The sequence below is a fragment of the Phlebotomus argentipes genome, unplaced genomic scaffold (genome assembly GCF_947086385.1).
Source record: "Phlebotomus argentipes unplaced genomic scaffold, Phlebotomus argentipes genome assembly scaffold_18, whole genome shotgun sequence".
NCBI lineage: Eukaryota > Metazoa > Arthropoda > Insecta > Diptera > Psychodidae > Phlebotomus > Phlebotomus argentipes.
In genome coordinates, this window is record NW_026776177.1 from 17,542,406 (window position 1) to 17,558,630 (window position 16,225).

At 40.4% G+C, this 16,225-nt stretch overlaps 1 protein-coding gene across 2 annotated transcripts in view; it reads right to left on the reverse strand.

The window, feature by feature from the left end:
* The window catches only part of LOC132260853 (polypeptide N-acetylgalactosaminyltransferase 2-like), an 81,947-nt gene that overhangs the window by 26,400 nt on the left and 39,322 nt on the right, over nucleotides 1–16,225 (reverse strand). Inside the window, exon 2 of one of the 2 annotated variants that reach the window (XM_059759228.1) lies at nucleotides 1,920–2,194. In XM_059759228.1, the coding sequence (XP_059615211.1) occupies nucleotides 1,920–2,194 (275 nt within the window). Of the gene's footprint in view, nucleotides 1–1,919; nucleotides 2,201–16,225 lie in introns of both variants that reach the window. The other variant, XM_059759227.1, reaches the window with a different exon arrangement.

The window sequence follows — 16,225 nt, forward strand, 5'->3', positions numbered from 1 at the left end:
TTGAGGTGTAGCCTGAATTATGTGTAGCATCACATGTGGCGTCCTAAGTGGATAGACTCGAGCTCTGATTGCATAAAATGTGTCTTATCTCAGCACTAAAACTCTCTGAATTAAGTATTATGCCGTTCATAGTGTATCGAATCTCAAAATTGGGCCATTAATGAAGTCTACATTTCAATTTTGGCTCTACCGAAACGACTTCCAAAGCAGAGAATTTTGGGGTAGATAATTTATAAATTGTCTAGCAAACAGTCTTACTTTGTATCTCGAAACTAAAGCAATTTCACTTAATCGATTTGAGATACACTTTGAATTTCCTGGATTTCCCCATAAACTCCTCTTATTTATGGCCACCACTTTTGAGCCAATTGCCAGAGTGCGAACGAGAAAGGGTTTTCAAAGCAACCCCAAAACATGGAATGGGACAGAGAATTGATCGAAACGGATGAGGACAGAAGTGACAAATTGATTGAGTGTGAGTTTGGCGCCACTGTGACTCCTTTAATTCCATTTTGGGCATCACTTAAATTACTACACTCCACACGACCGAGATGCAGAAAGTGATGTGAGCGGCCGTCTTGGCATCGGATAGCCAGTCCGCAGGGTGTTCGATGACTCTGCAAGTCCCCGACCGAAACAAAATGTGGATATCATAAGCAATTTTGCATTCACAGCCAAGGCTCGGTCATAGACACAAGTCAAACGACAGAATAATGTGTTCCCGTCATAAAAATTCGATTCATAAATCACGGGAAAATGAGAAAGACAACGGCGAAAACGGTCAATGGGTGGGATTATTTATACATGATGACGGCCAGAGAGAGGAGAATATATTTTTGTAAATATTCCAGACTGAGCGATTAATTCTGACAAATAGCCATATCCATCATCTACTATTAATCAGTGCGATATCGATTAGGAATGGATAAAGCAGATGTTGAGCAAAAAGCCGTGTTCGAAGGCCACCTTATCTGATTATTAGTAACTAAACACATTAAACAATCAATCCATCAGGAAGGTGTTCATCAGCTCGACACACACTCACTCCACAATTTGCACAGATTCTCATATACGACCACGTATCAAGATGGAGATAATACAGTCGGAAGTGGTGTACAGCTCAGTGGAAGTCTTGAGAAGTGAAAGTGTTCGAAAACTTACAATATTCCTTTCTTGAGTGTTTCTTTTACTGCCAAATGATCCCGATTCTTTGGATTTCAATTCCAGTCTGAAAACTTCAAGTACTGGAAGTGTTAAGAAATGATGTACAGATTCAAGACATATTGTCTCCCCCTTGCCTCGTGCGACCCATAAATGTTTCAAGGGGTGTGGAGTTTTGACATTCCTCCCGAGGTCCCAATTATACGCTCTCAACTTCTTCCCTTTCACAAATTTATCCTCTAATTTCTTCATCCATTATGTAGAGCATTTTTCCGGCATTCTCAGCACTTCGTCCGAGCACTTTCAGCCCTTACTCTGTCCTTAGTTTCAATTGACGGCGCTCTTTTGATTGCCTTTTAGGACTTTGCCAGAAATTTACTGGAAAATTTGCCTTTGAATCCCATCAATTAGTATTTCAATTTTTGATAAAGCCATCGAAATTCCAACAATCAAAAGAGAGTTGTGGAAAAGTTTTCCAGCAGCACATATCTCACGGAGTTGATGTATAATTCAGACGATTTCCACCTTGTTAGTTGAAACAATTAAACTTCCCCCGGCCCACAATCTAAATGAATCACTCTACTTTTCGGTTCCCAGGTTCAGGCTTCAAAGGAGCGCCTGTGGGATGAATGGGCGGGAGGTGGGGGGGGGGGTAAATTTAATTAAGAGACTCAAGTTCAATTGAGTTGCACACCCCTCGGTACGTGCCATTAGGCAGGGAAATGAGGTAAGATGAGGCGGTTGGCAGTTAAACTTACATGGGATTTCGAGTGTCAGGAATTTCTCTGTTGCTCGGCAGGAGGTCACTTGCTTGCTGATTGAATCGATTGCGAATATACGGATCCTCCCCATTGCGCAATCCACCCCTGGCGATGTAGCCCGCCTCGTCGAAGTAGTCCCATGACAGCCGTGGCGATGTCTCCGGCACCACAGCGATGGGCACTCCCTGCGGCGATGTCGAGGACGCCACCTCATGGTCCGGGTACTGGACAGCGGCGGCCGTCACGGCGTCCCGCAGCCGAAGCGCTCTATTCTCAATCTGCAAGAGACGAGGAGGGTCATTAAGAGTGGCTTTCATAAGTGCATACTTGGGATGATCTGAGGACACTTGAGTGGTATCTCAACTATTCCAGCCATTGTGCAATCTGCAGAGAGCCTGAGGAGTCATGACACAATCAACCATTCCTGCTTTCCTGACATTGCCTTTGAGCCACTGTATACGCTTACCTATTGATTACCCAAAACTCTTTGAAATCATATACTTTCAGATTGGCTTCAAATGTATTGAAGTTTTCATCCAGATTCATAGAATGTTCCAAATTGTTCTCACAAAGTATTGCATTGTTTGTGTTGTACTTCATCAATTGTTAGGTGCCTAGCTCTAGGACTTGCTCTAGGAGCTCTCAAAATGAATCTACGCGGGTGTTTATTAATATCCTCGTGAATCCACGTTCAACTGTCGTTATTCCATTTAGGGAAATTTTGCAATGTCTTGGTGAATGTTGTCACAAAAAGCAATCACATCCTAAATCACTCAAGCTTGCATTCCATTGTACATTGTTGTGACTTTCGCCTTATTGCCACCCCGGAACAACCCCCATATTTTGTGCACAGTAATTATTCCCTGCAGTGGTCTTGGGGTGATTTTGCGGAGCTTGAAAAGCGAAAAGTCTTATTCAGATTTTTTTTCTCCTGCTCTCAATAAGCGAGGCAACACAACAATGGAAGCTCCTCAATTGGCGGGGAGAGGGTAAATAATCATCATGAGAAAAATATTAATGCTCCGCGGGCTTTCGCGGTGGTCGGGGAGAATTCAATGAAAACACTGTTTGTGTGGAGTCAGCGGAAAATGATAATCCCTTTGATTCTGGCGCTCACTCCACACATACATACACACACAAAAGCACCCTGAGCGCGGGTGGAAAGGTAGAGTGCGGGGGCTGCATTTACATTCATAAATAACTGGGTACATGGAGGGATAAGATGGATGTTCTTATTATTATTTAGATGTATAAATTGAACATATCTCCTCGACGATCCGCCATGTATCCTTCGTTGCGGAACAAGAAGTCACCATCGCCCCTCCGGGAAGATATTGCTTGTCTTCAACGACGAGGAGCTCACATGTTACGCTTAGAGACACTCTCTCTCTCTCTCTTTATTCCTATTCACTTCTCTACAGTTGAGTGACTGAAATTGGAGCGCTTTTGGATATTGTCAATTGTATGATTGCAAATATGTACATCCGGATGCCTTAGATATGCTTCGTTGACCAACAGGTCTGGAGAAGTAGAAACAGTGCCTTTGTAATCAATCTGGATAATCCTCACTTAATTCTCTGTAAGACAATTATATAACTTTTGACCATGTAATCTAACTTACAAACATTTAGACTTCAAGAATGGGACATTTGTCGGTCTTGTGCGTAGCACCCGAAAAACTATTTCTGAATGTAAATGGCAGAGAATTTGGTAACTGTATTGTCTCGAATTATCCCATCAAGAACACCCGGAAAAGCTCCTTACGGAGTAAAGCTCAAGATTAATAAAATAAACATGACGTATCACTCGAATGGGGTCTTTAGGAAGTCTTCTTCGTTCCCAGAAGAAAAAAGGAAGCCCTCGGCTTTCACTTTTCGGCACGATTCTGTCCTCCAGGGGCGGAATCGCGTGCTGGAAGGGTCCTTGGGCGGGAGGAGTGAAGATCAAGTGATGGGGATTGGGATTTCTGTGACGCTGCAGAGGAGGAGAGCACGGCAGCCTGACAACAATCACCAGATGTGTCGCGTACAAACAAACAAGGCGAAACATGCTTCGATTTAAATGTAAATCTCTCAAGCTATTTCCACCGTCAAACGGCAACATTTCGCATTTTATGTTACTCAACTGTGTTACTTATATGACTCCGGCTGTGGAAATATGAAGAGAGTCCCTGGGAAGATTGAGCATGAGTTTTGGGCTACGCTTGTGGGAAGGAATGCATAAATAATAAGTGGATCCTCATAAAAACAAGTGATATGGAAATTAACAATGAAATCCGCGCAGAAACAATAAAGAACAGTCGCTGGTTGGCCGAGGAAATAAAGCACCGAATATCATTCTTCGTGCCTAAACAATCTCACCAGCATCATTCATACCAATTTTTCATGCCCACCCATGGAGAATCCTCATGGGGATGTACGAGAGACAGACAGTGTGAATCGAATCTATATGGAAAAGCTCAGAGGCGGAAAAAGCGAACTTTTTGCTGCGGAAAAAAATCCGTTCCGTGTAATTAAGAGAACCGACCATTCTGTGTGGCAGTTATAGAGCCAGAACTCGCTCTCTGGGTCTCTCTGTGGAGGCAATATTGCTATCAATTTAGTGCTAAAATATGGCAAAGGAATATTTTTCAACATGAGAAGCACCTTTGATGGTTCTTCATGCCTTTTATCTCTCCGGTTCACTTTATCTTTTACCTTTTTTCTCCCCCCATAAATATTGATTCGGCGAAAATCCACAAAATGAAAGAGGAAAAATTCGCATTTGGGTCTGAGCTTTCCCACGGCCTCAAATTTAATTTATAGATGAAAATCGATTTTCACAAGGGTGTAATTTGAGTTGGATAATTGGATGGTGAACCTCATTAATAATACACTGCAGAAGAAAGGATATTCTCTAATTGCCGGGAAATCATCATTCATTGCGGGTTTTCCCTGAACCTCCCGATCCATTTGCTCCGCAGGACCACAATTTCTACATTTATCCGAACTGGGAGAAGTCAGAAATTATGCACAATCTTGATGAGTAACCAGCCATACATATAAAATATGGTCTCGACTACCAACTCATAAATCATTTTTCCTCCTTCAAACAGCAGGAATTTTCATTTCCACGCGCTTTTCAACGTCTCTGGATCGCTCCCTGAATGAGTGATTGAGGGCTTCTGGCCTCTTTTGAAGTGCACACGACAAATGGGAGGTCTTTTTCCAAAAAAAAGAGAAGAAAAAAGGAACCTCCACCAAAATTCACCCGCAATTTCGGTCAAGATGAAGATTTATTGGGAGGAAAGGCAGCTCGCCTTTTTCCCTGTGACTTTTTACCCTTAATCTAATGTGAATTCCTTCTGAGCAAGAGTTTCCCGGAAATTTTTGACAATAATTAGGGACGATGTAAGCAACGACCTCCTCCATCCGTGGCCTTTTGTGAGAGGAAAAAGGAAAACACGAAAAGAAATACACTTTTCAATGTGAAAGATTGATTGGAGCTCTTCGTACTTCACATCTACTTTCCATCAAACCCCAAAAAGATCAATTTTGTACTTCCACGAAGTTCCAATTGAAGAAAAATTACAGAGGATGAAATCATGTTTGAAAATTTTTCCATAATTGCTCTTCTTTGATAATAATGCTTGCGAGAATGTTCAATTTAAATTATAAGGTAGATGAACATACAATTCCTTTCCACTTATTTGCCTTGCTTTAGCCAAGGGGGAGATAATATGGCCTAAAACAATTTCAAATACTTTTTAAATTCTCTCAGTGATTAAAAAACAATCGTTTTTTGGCTTTCAAACACTTTAGCAATTTTAATTAGGCAATTTTAGAAGTTCTTCTGGTTAGGAATAGTTTTCTGGTTAATTTTTGTATGATCTTAACCTCAAAATAACATTGAAAACATAAAAAAACTGTTTTCAGCTAAGGAAAGAATTTAAAGATTTTTAAGGGTCACAAATTGGGAATTTTTACTCGAAACTTGTCGGGAAAACTCTATAAAATGTTTTTGAGCTTATGTTTAACTTTAGCACTGTTTAAAGTGTGTTTTATTATCCAGAAATTTAAAATTAAGATCTTTATTGCTTGCAAATGCTTGATTGATTTGGATAATCTAAAAAATCATTCCTAGGAACTTATTTGTAAGAACTAAATAAATGAAATTCTGACTTCTGCTAAGGTGTACATCACTTCTGACCATATTATCTCCCCCTCGGTTTCCATTGTATTTTCCAGAATCCCTTTGGCACGAGAATCCACAGGGAAACTCCATCGAGTGGTCTTGCTAAAAATTCACGTGAAATTCATTCTTATCCCACAACGAACTTTGGCATGTCCATGAAGCATGTGCTGTGCAGGAATAAAATAAAAGTGAGAGCCAAGAACAAAAGCTTCCAGGAGCGAGTTATTGCGACAGCAGGACACCTTTTTGGACTTGCGACGGATCCACAAATAGTATGAAAAGATTATGGATTTCGAGGGAACATTTCACTGTGTATTTCCAATTTTTTGCTCGATTTTTAATGCTTACAGAGACTCTTTTTCTCCTACTGAGACTACTGAAGTACGGAGAATTTTCCCTTCGGGACTGCTTTCACCTGTGCGAGTTGTTTTGCAGCTGTCGAGTGGAAAATTTTATATCCCGGAAATCAAATTGGATTATGCCGAAGTGCAAGACTCGCTTCTGCCAGCAGAAACTCACCAACGAAGCTGTGCTATTAGTGGGTTTGTCTAGTGATGAGTACTTTGTTAGATGGAAAACCGGTGGAGTGAAATAGCTGAATGTGTGCTTCACGTGCGATCCTTAAATGCAATTATTGCCTCCAACCCTTTAGCCATTCACGAAAATGTATTTGTGCTGGCAAACATCTCGTTTGGAGGTGGCGAATGGAAAAAGCAAAGCTTAATGTTCCTCCTCCAGTTTTCTCCACTCGTTTTTTCCACACCGTCCATCGCTCCAAATCTCCATTCTCGGTAGTTTGTTGGCTGTTTTTGCTGGCGAGAACAAATTTGTTGAATTTTGAAAAGTCATTAGCACCAAACTACACTTGAGCTCTCCGAATGAGCCGCAACGGATAAAGTTATACGAGTATCTCCTTAATTAACAAAACCAGCTTAATGGATTATCCTTTTCCATAAATGTATGGCATTTACGTTGTGTTTCCTACTTGCAATTCCTGCCCGTCTCATGCCTTGAATACACAACACCACAAACTGTATCTTAACGGAAGAGCCCACCAAAGACCATTCTGCCACACGAAAGGATTGAACCATGGAAGGAGATCAATTTATGTATACGAGAAGGTTTAAACCACACTGCAAAGAACGGTTGGAAGCCTTCAATTTATTTGAATAAACAGCTTTTCTATTATTCTTTAATCTGGCGAGGGAAATTCGCCCCGTCGCTCACAGTGTAAGACATCCTTAGAGAGCACCGTTCCAGCTAATCAATTCCTTGGTTCTCAATTCCATTCGGGGCTGTGGAATGTTATTTAAAATGTATAAAGGCGAAGTTGGATTGTCATTTCCCACTTTCCCCGAGAGAGAGGGACCTCCTCAACTGGGGCTTCTGGGGCGAAAGCTCTGATGGAAGGCAATGTGTGCGTGCCTATTTGAGTAAATAAATTACCAGCGATCCGATAACCCTTGCGGCTTCTCCCCAATTTGGAGCCTGATTGTAACCATTTAAAATGGGTAGATAAATGTACATTTTATAAATTATGTAAATTACTACATTGTGTGTGTGTGACTATTAAGTATTGCCATTTGAAACATGTGTGAGATGGGGATTTCATGGTTTGCGCCACTCCTCTGCACACCATCATCCAATAAACCCCATCAAATAAGGGATTACACGTCTTCTATGCCAGATGTGAAATCTCAAGGAATTTTCATTCTATTCTGTACCCATTTTCTCATCTGCCAATTGTGTGTGAAGCTGGATTTCACATGTTTCCATAACTTGTGCGCCTCCTGAAAAAACAAACCCACCAAGATTCCACCCCTCCCGAAGGCTCGTGCACGCCCGGCAAAAATGCCGGGGAAACAGATTGGGAAACAGAAACAACAGGTTATATCGTGGTTGATATAAATTTATTCGGATTATGGGAATTTATATGTGATATACGGACAAAAGTTGGAAGCACTTGTCTATTAATCATAAATACGTAGCAAATTATTATTGGGATATTAAAGTGAAATATGATGTCAATATGGCGCCAATTAGCAGAGAAAAGCATTTTATGCAATATTCGCGATGTGAAATGCTTCCTTTAAGGGATCTCCTTGAGCAGAGCTAATGAGAAGGACGAGATGTGGGAACATAAAGCAGTCTGAGAAGCATTGTGGTGGCTTAAGCTCTTATTCAAATATAATTTTGCCGTTCAAATACACAAAAAGCACGAAGCACTTCAGAGATTCGAGGTGGAAAATGTCAGGTATTGAATGGGGTGTTCGTGGGGGAGTTGCGGAGGTAAAAGTCGAGGATTTATTCCAGTGTATTGAGAGCTTACACTGAATTTATGAGATTTAATGAATATTGCACGATGAATAACGTGCAACTTTGTCACGAAACATCCCAGCTTAAAGCTTGACACGGCTCAACCTTTAAACAATTGACTCATGGAAAGATTCAATTCGGTGAAAATTTTCAAAATTCGCTATTCTTGTTTGGTTTTGGCCTTTTTCTCTCTCTCTCACACACTATCTGCTCCTATTCCATTGTGTTGATCCAACTCGCTGTCATCGATAATTGCTATTGGTCTTCCAGTTCACTGAACTCCCAATTAAAGTCCATTGGAAATGTGGTTGAGCTCAATATTGGTAAATTATCTGGTAAAATTGCACAGCTGAGTGATTTCCTCGAAGCCACTCTTTTCCTCGCAGAATCTCAGGTCAATTTTGACGGCTTCTCATCTCTGAGTTCATCACTGGTGGCGAATGTGCAGAGCTTATGTGGTCAAATTTATCGTTTCACTGCGAGGCGCGTGTGAGAGTGAGATTTGACGGGATCATCTGGTCGATAAGTGAATGTTTAGCAAATTCACAGCGCGAGATGCCACACTCTCCGCTCCATTCAGACGCGCTTGGCAACTCTATCCGCGATGACCAGCCAGTTTTGCCATCTGCATTCCATTCTCGCGCGCCATTCTCATCCACGAGAGCGACCGCGGCTCGAGAAAGTTGCCCAATGCAATTGAAGTGCATGAAAAAACCACATTTGAGTGAAATCAATGCAATTTATGAACATCATGGCAATTGTATAATTTTTGCGGCAAAAACAAGGCTCGCGTCGGAAAAAATTCAATATGTAAGCAAATTTTCTGTTTTTGCGCGAAAAGATATGCACAAGTTGTTTCTGCATACCGATTTTGTAAGTCAAGGCGTAATCAGAATGCGATTCGTCAATATATTCTCGTCAAACCAACGAAGAAGATATCAAGCATGTTTCAGCATATATCTAAGAAAAATCAGACTGAAAACTGATTAACCAATATTCTCGTCTTGATTCTAATTGGAGAAGACTGAAATCAAGATGATTCGGCTTGAAATTGTCTTTTCTTATGAATGTAGACAAAATTTAAGGCATTTTAAGTATAGTTTCAAGTCTTTTCAGGTTTAAAAATTATAGCAAAAGCTCCTTTTCGGGCCAGAAAACAATTCATTCTTTTCATTCCTTAATTTCAGTCTTAATTCTTAAGAGAATCTTCAGTATATCAGTAATAAAGTTAGTTAAGTTGATCGAAAAGCTTGAAATTATAACACGAAATGCCAAAAAGGATTCGACTCTTTTATATTCAATAATGTTTTTTCTGAGTGGATAAAAATAAAACAAGTTGACTTGCGGAAATCATCAAATCTAAACACCAATTTGTCAGCTCATCATTTCCCAGTTCATTTCAGCTCTATTCGCAGTTCATTCTTCTCGCGGGCCGATTTATGTGTTTATTCATTAATACTCCAGAGTGCATATATCACGCGAAATTTATCTCTGGAGGGCAAATAAATTAGACTGGATGGTGCAAAAAATCAATTAAAAGCTGCTTCATGTGAAATATTGGTGAATATGTAATGTCGAAATGCTACAGTGTCCGTGTTAAAATAGACATCCACCCAAAAAGGTCATTATTGCACATGCACACCATATGCATTTTCACCTCATCCACCCCTGGAGCTCTATTTCAATTTGGATTTTTGTTTGACTAGGCAAAGAGAGACAGTGGAATCGCGGTACAAGTGAGGAATGAATATTAAATGAATTTCATGGGAATCAATTTTTCCCACCATAGCATTTGCCATGTCAGTTTGCCGAGGAAGATTGTTTAAAATACAATAATTCATTTCGCAGGCAGTGGACGGAGTTTTAATTAAAATTCGGACGCAAATATATCCATTTGTTACCATGTTCCATTCGTTTTATTATCTATTTATCGTGTTGTAAATGAAAATCCACGTCGCGCTTTTGCAATTTTCGCACATGGACAAGGGAGTTGATGATGCGAGATTCCAGTGACGGGGGCTCTTTGGGGCATCCTTTTGGGACTCAAACAACTCTTCCTGTGTCCGAACACATGCACTTGACCGCCCTTTTAGTCACTTTGCTTATTATTGGTGGCGAGGGTGTGGAAGTGGCAATAACAGAGCCAAGGAACGTCAATGAGACGTGAGATTTTCGTCAATTTTATCAGTTACCCTGAAGAATTCTCGTCCACCGGAGCAGATGGGGCTGTGCACTGGGTGATTGTGGGGCAGCATTCGAATGAGGCTACTTGGCCAACTTTATTGAGGACACGTGCCCAGACTTATTAAGCAGACGAGCCAGAGCTTGAGTGTGTGTCTCCTTCACAATTTTATTCCTGCCCTCGAGCACATCCCTTTCCCTTTCGCCAGGACGCCTCATAAAAGGAGGCGCGCACATCTTTCGGACAATAAGCGTGAAGAAGAACGTCACAATTACATGAAGGGTGAAAGACAAGCCTTGAGGGTCAACATTTACTCATAATTTATATTAATTTTTTCCACTTTGGGCAATACACTCATTGGAAGCTGGAAAAATCATGTGGAAATATTATGCAATTTCGCAGAATGCTTTAAGTGTGTTTGTCCTAAAATTCAACTGATACACAATAAGGGTAAAATCTCCTCTCGTGTGTGTTGTTTTTTGTTCGGTTCGAGAGCTTTTCTTCCGCTGACAACAAATACTTAAGTGGATTTTCTGAAGATTCTTTCATCTCTAATCATGCCTCAGAGGCCCAATATTTGTCTTCGTTTGATTTGTCCCTTCTTGGAAGAGAAGTCGCCGAGGAATTGAGTATTTACAAGGCTAAAATAGACATAGAAAGTGGGCAAAAAATGAGGAGAAATTGAATGAAATGCAAAATTATCTATGCTACACAACCGGATGTTTTTTCCCCTTTATATAAAGTTCAAAATATGTTCCAAACTGTATGGAATAAGAGGAAAATCGATATATAATTAATTGATTTCTATACGATAGCAAAAGGCTGAATATAAAATCCCCTTTTTGCATTTTGGCGTGAAATTACACAATTTACCAACAAACACAGCGTTCTTTAGTCACAACAAGTGATGACGAGAATTATTTCGATATGATGAAAATATTTTATTACAACTTTTTTTTTTAATTTTATCAATGCGGTTGATATTGTTCAACCAATATAAAGGCTCTATTTTGAAAGGACTTTTGGGAATCAATATATATGTACGCAACCACATAATAATGTCATTTTCAGTAAAATTTTCAGTTTTGTATGTAAATTAATATTTATTCAAAAAAACAGCCAATCAATTGGGGAATGATGAATTATTTTATTAAATTTTTGCAATGAACAGTAATGGACTGTTCGAGTGAATGTCCACGTTGGAGTGATTTGGCGAAGAGGATAGCATTGCGAAAATTGTGAGTATATTTTGAGAGTTGATATAAATTCCACGAAATTGGAGAAAATGGGAAGAAAAATGTGGAAACGTGCTCACGGAGGTAATTCTAGACTATTGTTGTATGTTTTCCGGTGAAGAGGTTAATAGAAATATGTTATGGTCAGAATTTATATTGAAGAATTGTATGTGTTGTCTGTAAAGTACACTGAGATATGTGAAAGCTCACTCTAACCATATATTGTTTGGAGACAAAGTGAGTGTAATTCAAAGAAATGGAGGAAAATATCCACTTTGCCATTGTTCACTGGTTATATTTTTTTCCCCGTTGCCATCAGTAGACTACAGGACAACTTCCCGGGAGAGAGATTTCCCGGGGAGCGTCCTCAAAGGCAACAATAACCATCAGCGATGTGGTTCGCTCACCGCACAAATTCATCATAGAGTCTCACAGCAATACAGCTTTGGTCCTTGGACGAGCCCCCAAATTCCCTTCCGAGCAGAAAGATGCCACAGAATAAAGAGGACGAAGTTCATTTCAGACATTGATTTGTCATTGGAGCAACATCTATAAGCGACGGATGCCAGCAAATTGACAGATTCGACATCTGAATCAGCATTCGGGGGTGGGGAAAGATTACATGCCACGGAGGACCCGGCGATAAATTCAATTGAGTCTCTGGGAGAGAAAATTCATTATCACCACAATAACTGTCTGTCGCTACCAACAGACATCGCTGGTGATGAGTGTACAAATGTCTTTCTGCGGGAATCCACCACTTGAGGAGCTCCTGGGTGTGGGAATCTGTGTCAAAAGCATCAAGTGCCGCATCGCCCACACTCTGGCGCCCATTCAGTCCCGCCAGTGTTTCCGGGATAGAGTTGCAAGGGCTAGATAAGAATCGAGGGGAAGATAATGTGGCCCAAGTCTGTACAACACTTCCTGACACTTCCATAGTTTCTATGAAAAAACCCTAAAACTTCCCAGAACTTCAGACTTTATGGAGTGTTTGTAATTTCAGGAGATTAAGATTAACAAGACTAAAATCTACTGAAACCGAAATGAAATCTGACAATTTAATAACTCTGTTTTTCAGACTATCTTAAAGAAATTTTTGATATATTTGATGATTTTCTGCTTTTAATGCACTTTTCGATAACATGTTCTGAATTAGATTCTTTCTAGCCCAAAATTTTGAGCTGTTAAGTGCAAATTTGAGGTTATGTTTGGTTTATCCGCTTAGTTTACAGAATCGCAATTTACATTGATAAGAAGATAATACAAACTTTGGTGCTGAATGGCGTTTCAATAGCTTAATTCTCATCTTTGTTGAAATAAAGGAAAATTCACGATGGTGTTTAGCTATAAGAAAACGTGAGCATTATTGCTTTAAATTTTTCTCACATCCCCTGAAAATTGCTTTCCTAAGCAAACATTCATCCTCTTTGATTGTCACCCACGCCCAAGATTTCTTTTTTGGTTTGTGACTCACGCATCCCGAAAGGAAGTGGTTTACGGGGAGAAATCCTCCGCACGAGGACGGTCTTCGGAGGTGTCACATCGTCAAAGATTGAATAATCCTCTTCTTTTCGCACGCTCGGCTCGCCGTGGAAGCCAGGATTTCAGGGGATGACGAAAGGGTGAGGAACGTGCAAACCTCGTTGTCAAAGCATCAGTCAAGCCTCAAGAGCGACAAAATACGTTCTGACAATGGCGGGTGGAAAATCCCTCCTGTTGCCGTCTTTTTTCCCGACGCCGAAGTGGAAGTGAAAGGGTGGAACATGCCGCAATGTTAAATAAAATACATACGGACGCAAGAATCCATCAAATTTTCACGAAGTGGGAGAGCGAGAGTATTCTCTTTCGCCCATTTTCACACAGATCAAATCCGCCTCGTTTGAGGTTCACCCACAATCCATCAGAATGCAGTGCGAGGGTGTGTCCTTTGGAAGGGGATGAAAAGTGCAAAGTCGTGAAAATGGGAAAAATAACTTGCACACCCTCATACATCTTTAGAATTATCACTTTGGCGGATGATTTTCCGGCGAGTGGGTTTTTCCGTCTCCATCTCTCTGTCTACCCAGGAAAAGGCGTCTCTGTATCGACTCTAATGTCTCGGAAGTCTTTGACTATCCCAAGTACTCGCCTTTATCCTTGCCTTTATCTCTCCACCACCGAATGTCCAAGCAACCCTTCGCACACGGCTTTCCCCAACTCGATAGCCAATAAAACTATTTTCAGCTACATTTGAACCATCCAACCGACTGACTGAACACAAACCCAGCCGAAATTGAAAGTCTCAATTAAAATTGTTTCCTGTATCTTTGTTGATTTAACAACTGCAAAGAGGAAATTGTGGCGCTGTGGTCGAAAAATTTATGGGAAATTTCAATTTACGGCGGATGAGGGTGGAGAAAGCAAAGAGAAATGGCAAAAATTGCAATCATTCAGGATATTTCGCACTGCAAAATATTGACACGAGAATGATTTTTAATTTCATCGATTTAGCTCTTTTCCATAGTGGCTAAAGACTTCTGGTGTCACAATGACGAAGATAACTCTATATCTTATTGATTGATGGTGTTATTTTAATGTGTAGGCATTTATTTTCTCTCTCTGGCACACTCTGGGCTTTCCACATGGAGTTGGATTTAAAATTATGGGGTGCTTCACCCCCAACTGTGCACATTTTGTGCTCCATGGTCAATTGTCGCTTGAACTCTGGCCCAAGCTAGACACAAAGCGTTTTCATTTCAAGGGGTGTAGTTATCCTAATGGCAGGGTAGATTAAGCATCATCAATATTTTGAATTATTGGACTGTACAGACTGAGGATTATGGCTGAATTTCATCGTGATTTAAACTTCAATTAAGCACGATTTTTACGATATATGTAGTCTCTTGTATAGCTCCGAATCAGCTTAACGGCTGATAAAATGTTTGCTCCGAATTGATGACTTGAATTGAGCATAAATTTATTTTTCCAGCTAGAATTTGAGCTTTGTCTAAACATTTTGACGGGCAAATTTCACGCCTCGCATGTTTTCCCCTATTTGAGTATTGACCCCTCGGGCATTCGCACCCCAGTGTCATGTCGCCGGCAGAGAAGCCTCAATCAGGGAAACGAAAGCACAAAAGTGAATAAAATTAAATAAATTGCGCCCATTGGCACACGCATCCATCCGGATTAATTGTCAGCAAGTGAAATTTTTGCAAATCAACTATTCTGAGTGAGTGCAAAAGCTCAATGGGGGTGAGCTTTTTCACTGCGGGCGTGCCGCTTTTTTTCGCGGGGGGCTGTTTTATCTGTGGGGCGACACACATGGAGACAGGCAAACACACGCGATTGTCAGTCTGTTTGGGGCCGCATCACGGGCCAGTGGGTATGAAACCGAGTTATTTATGTGCAGCATCGCATATTTATGCCGCCGCTCTCGCTGTCTCGTTCTATTGCACTAAATGAGCACCGTGGGCATCTCTATTGGAATATTCGCAGTGTAATTGGTTTTTTATTGCCTCGCAAATGAACATGTTTCGAATTGATTTGTGTTGTGAGTGGCGAAAATGCAAGCGAGAGAAATTGACTGTCCCAATGCGGAGTGATGGAAAAAACCGCACAATCCACGAATAATTCAATTGCACATTTTGTGTGAGATTTCATATGCAAAAATGCACTACAAATTCTGGGTGACTTTTGTAGCTGTACCTTGTTCCTTTTCCGACCGAATCGCCCTCGGGGGGTTGTTGGCGTCTGCAAAGTTTGGATTTCCAATAAGTGAAGTAATTGCGCTAACCCAGGAAAAGGAGAGTGTGGGTGAAAGGGCAAAAAGTTTCTTTTGGAGATTTTTCTCCCATTTGCCATCTCCTGCCTTACAGGGATTCACACACAAATGTATAGAAAAGTAGTACTGAGAAGAAAGTCAGTGCACAAGTATGTTTGGAAATGACTGCTAAGCTAAACTGTTAGCTTTTGTGGTTAGAAAAAGCAATGCAACTAGAGTAAAATGCAGTGGACAATCGACATCAAAGGGAAAGTCACTAGCCGATTTTTGAGCAATTTCAACGGTCTCAATCAAATATTTAAACATTGATTTTTACTTATAATCAAAAATTGAATATTTTCGACAAAATATTTAAATGGATCAAATTGTATTGCATATTTTCAGGATATTTAATTGAAATTTTAATATATTTAAATATTCAATTATTTTCCCTACATTTCGCCACCAGAGGGCAGCAAAGTTGGAGTGGAGGACGCTACTCATGTATTCTCCAATTCTATGACTATGAGCATAAAAATGAAGCTTTTCGCAAGGAAAAGCCCTGTTTCATCATCAACTGATTAATTTAGAAAAGCTTGTAGAACTTTCGACGATAAATTTAAAAGGTAAAATTGGGAAATACAAGCGAAACTTC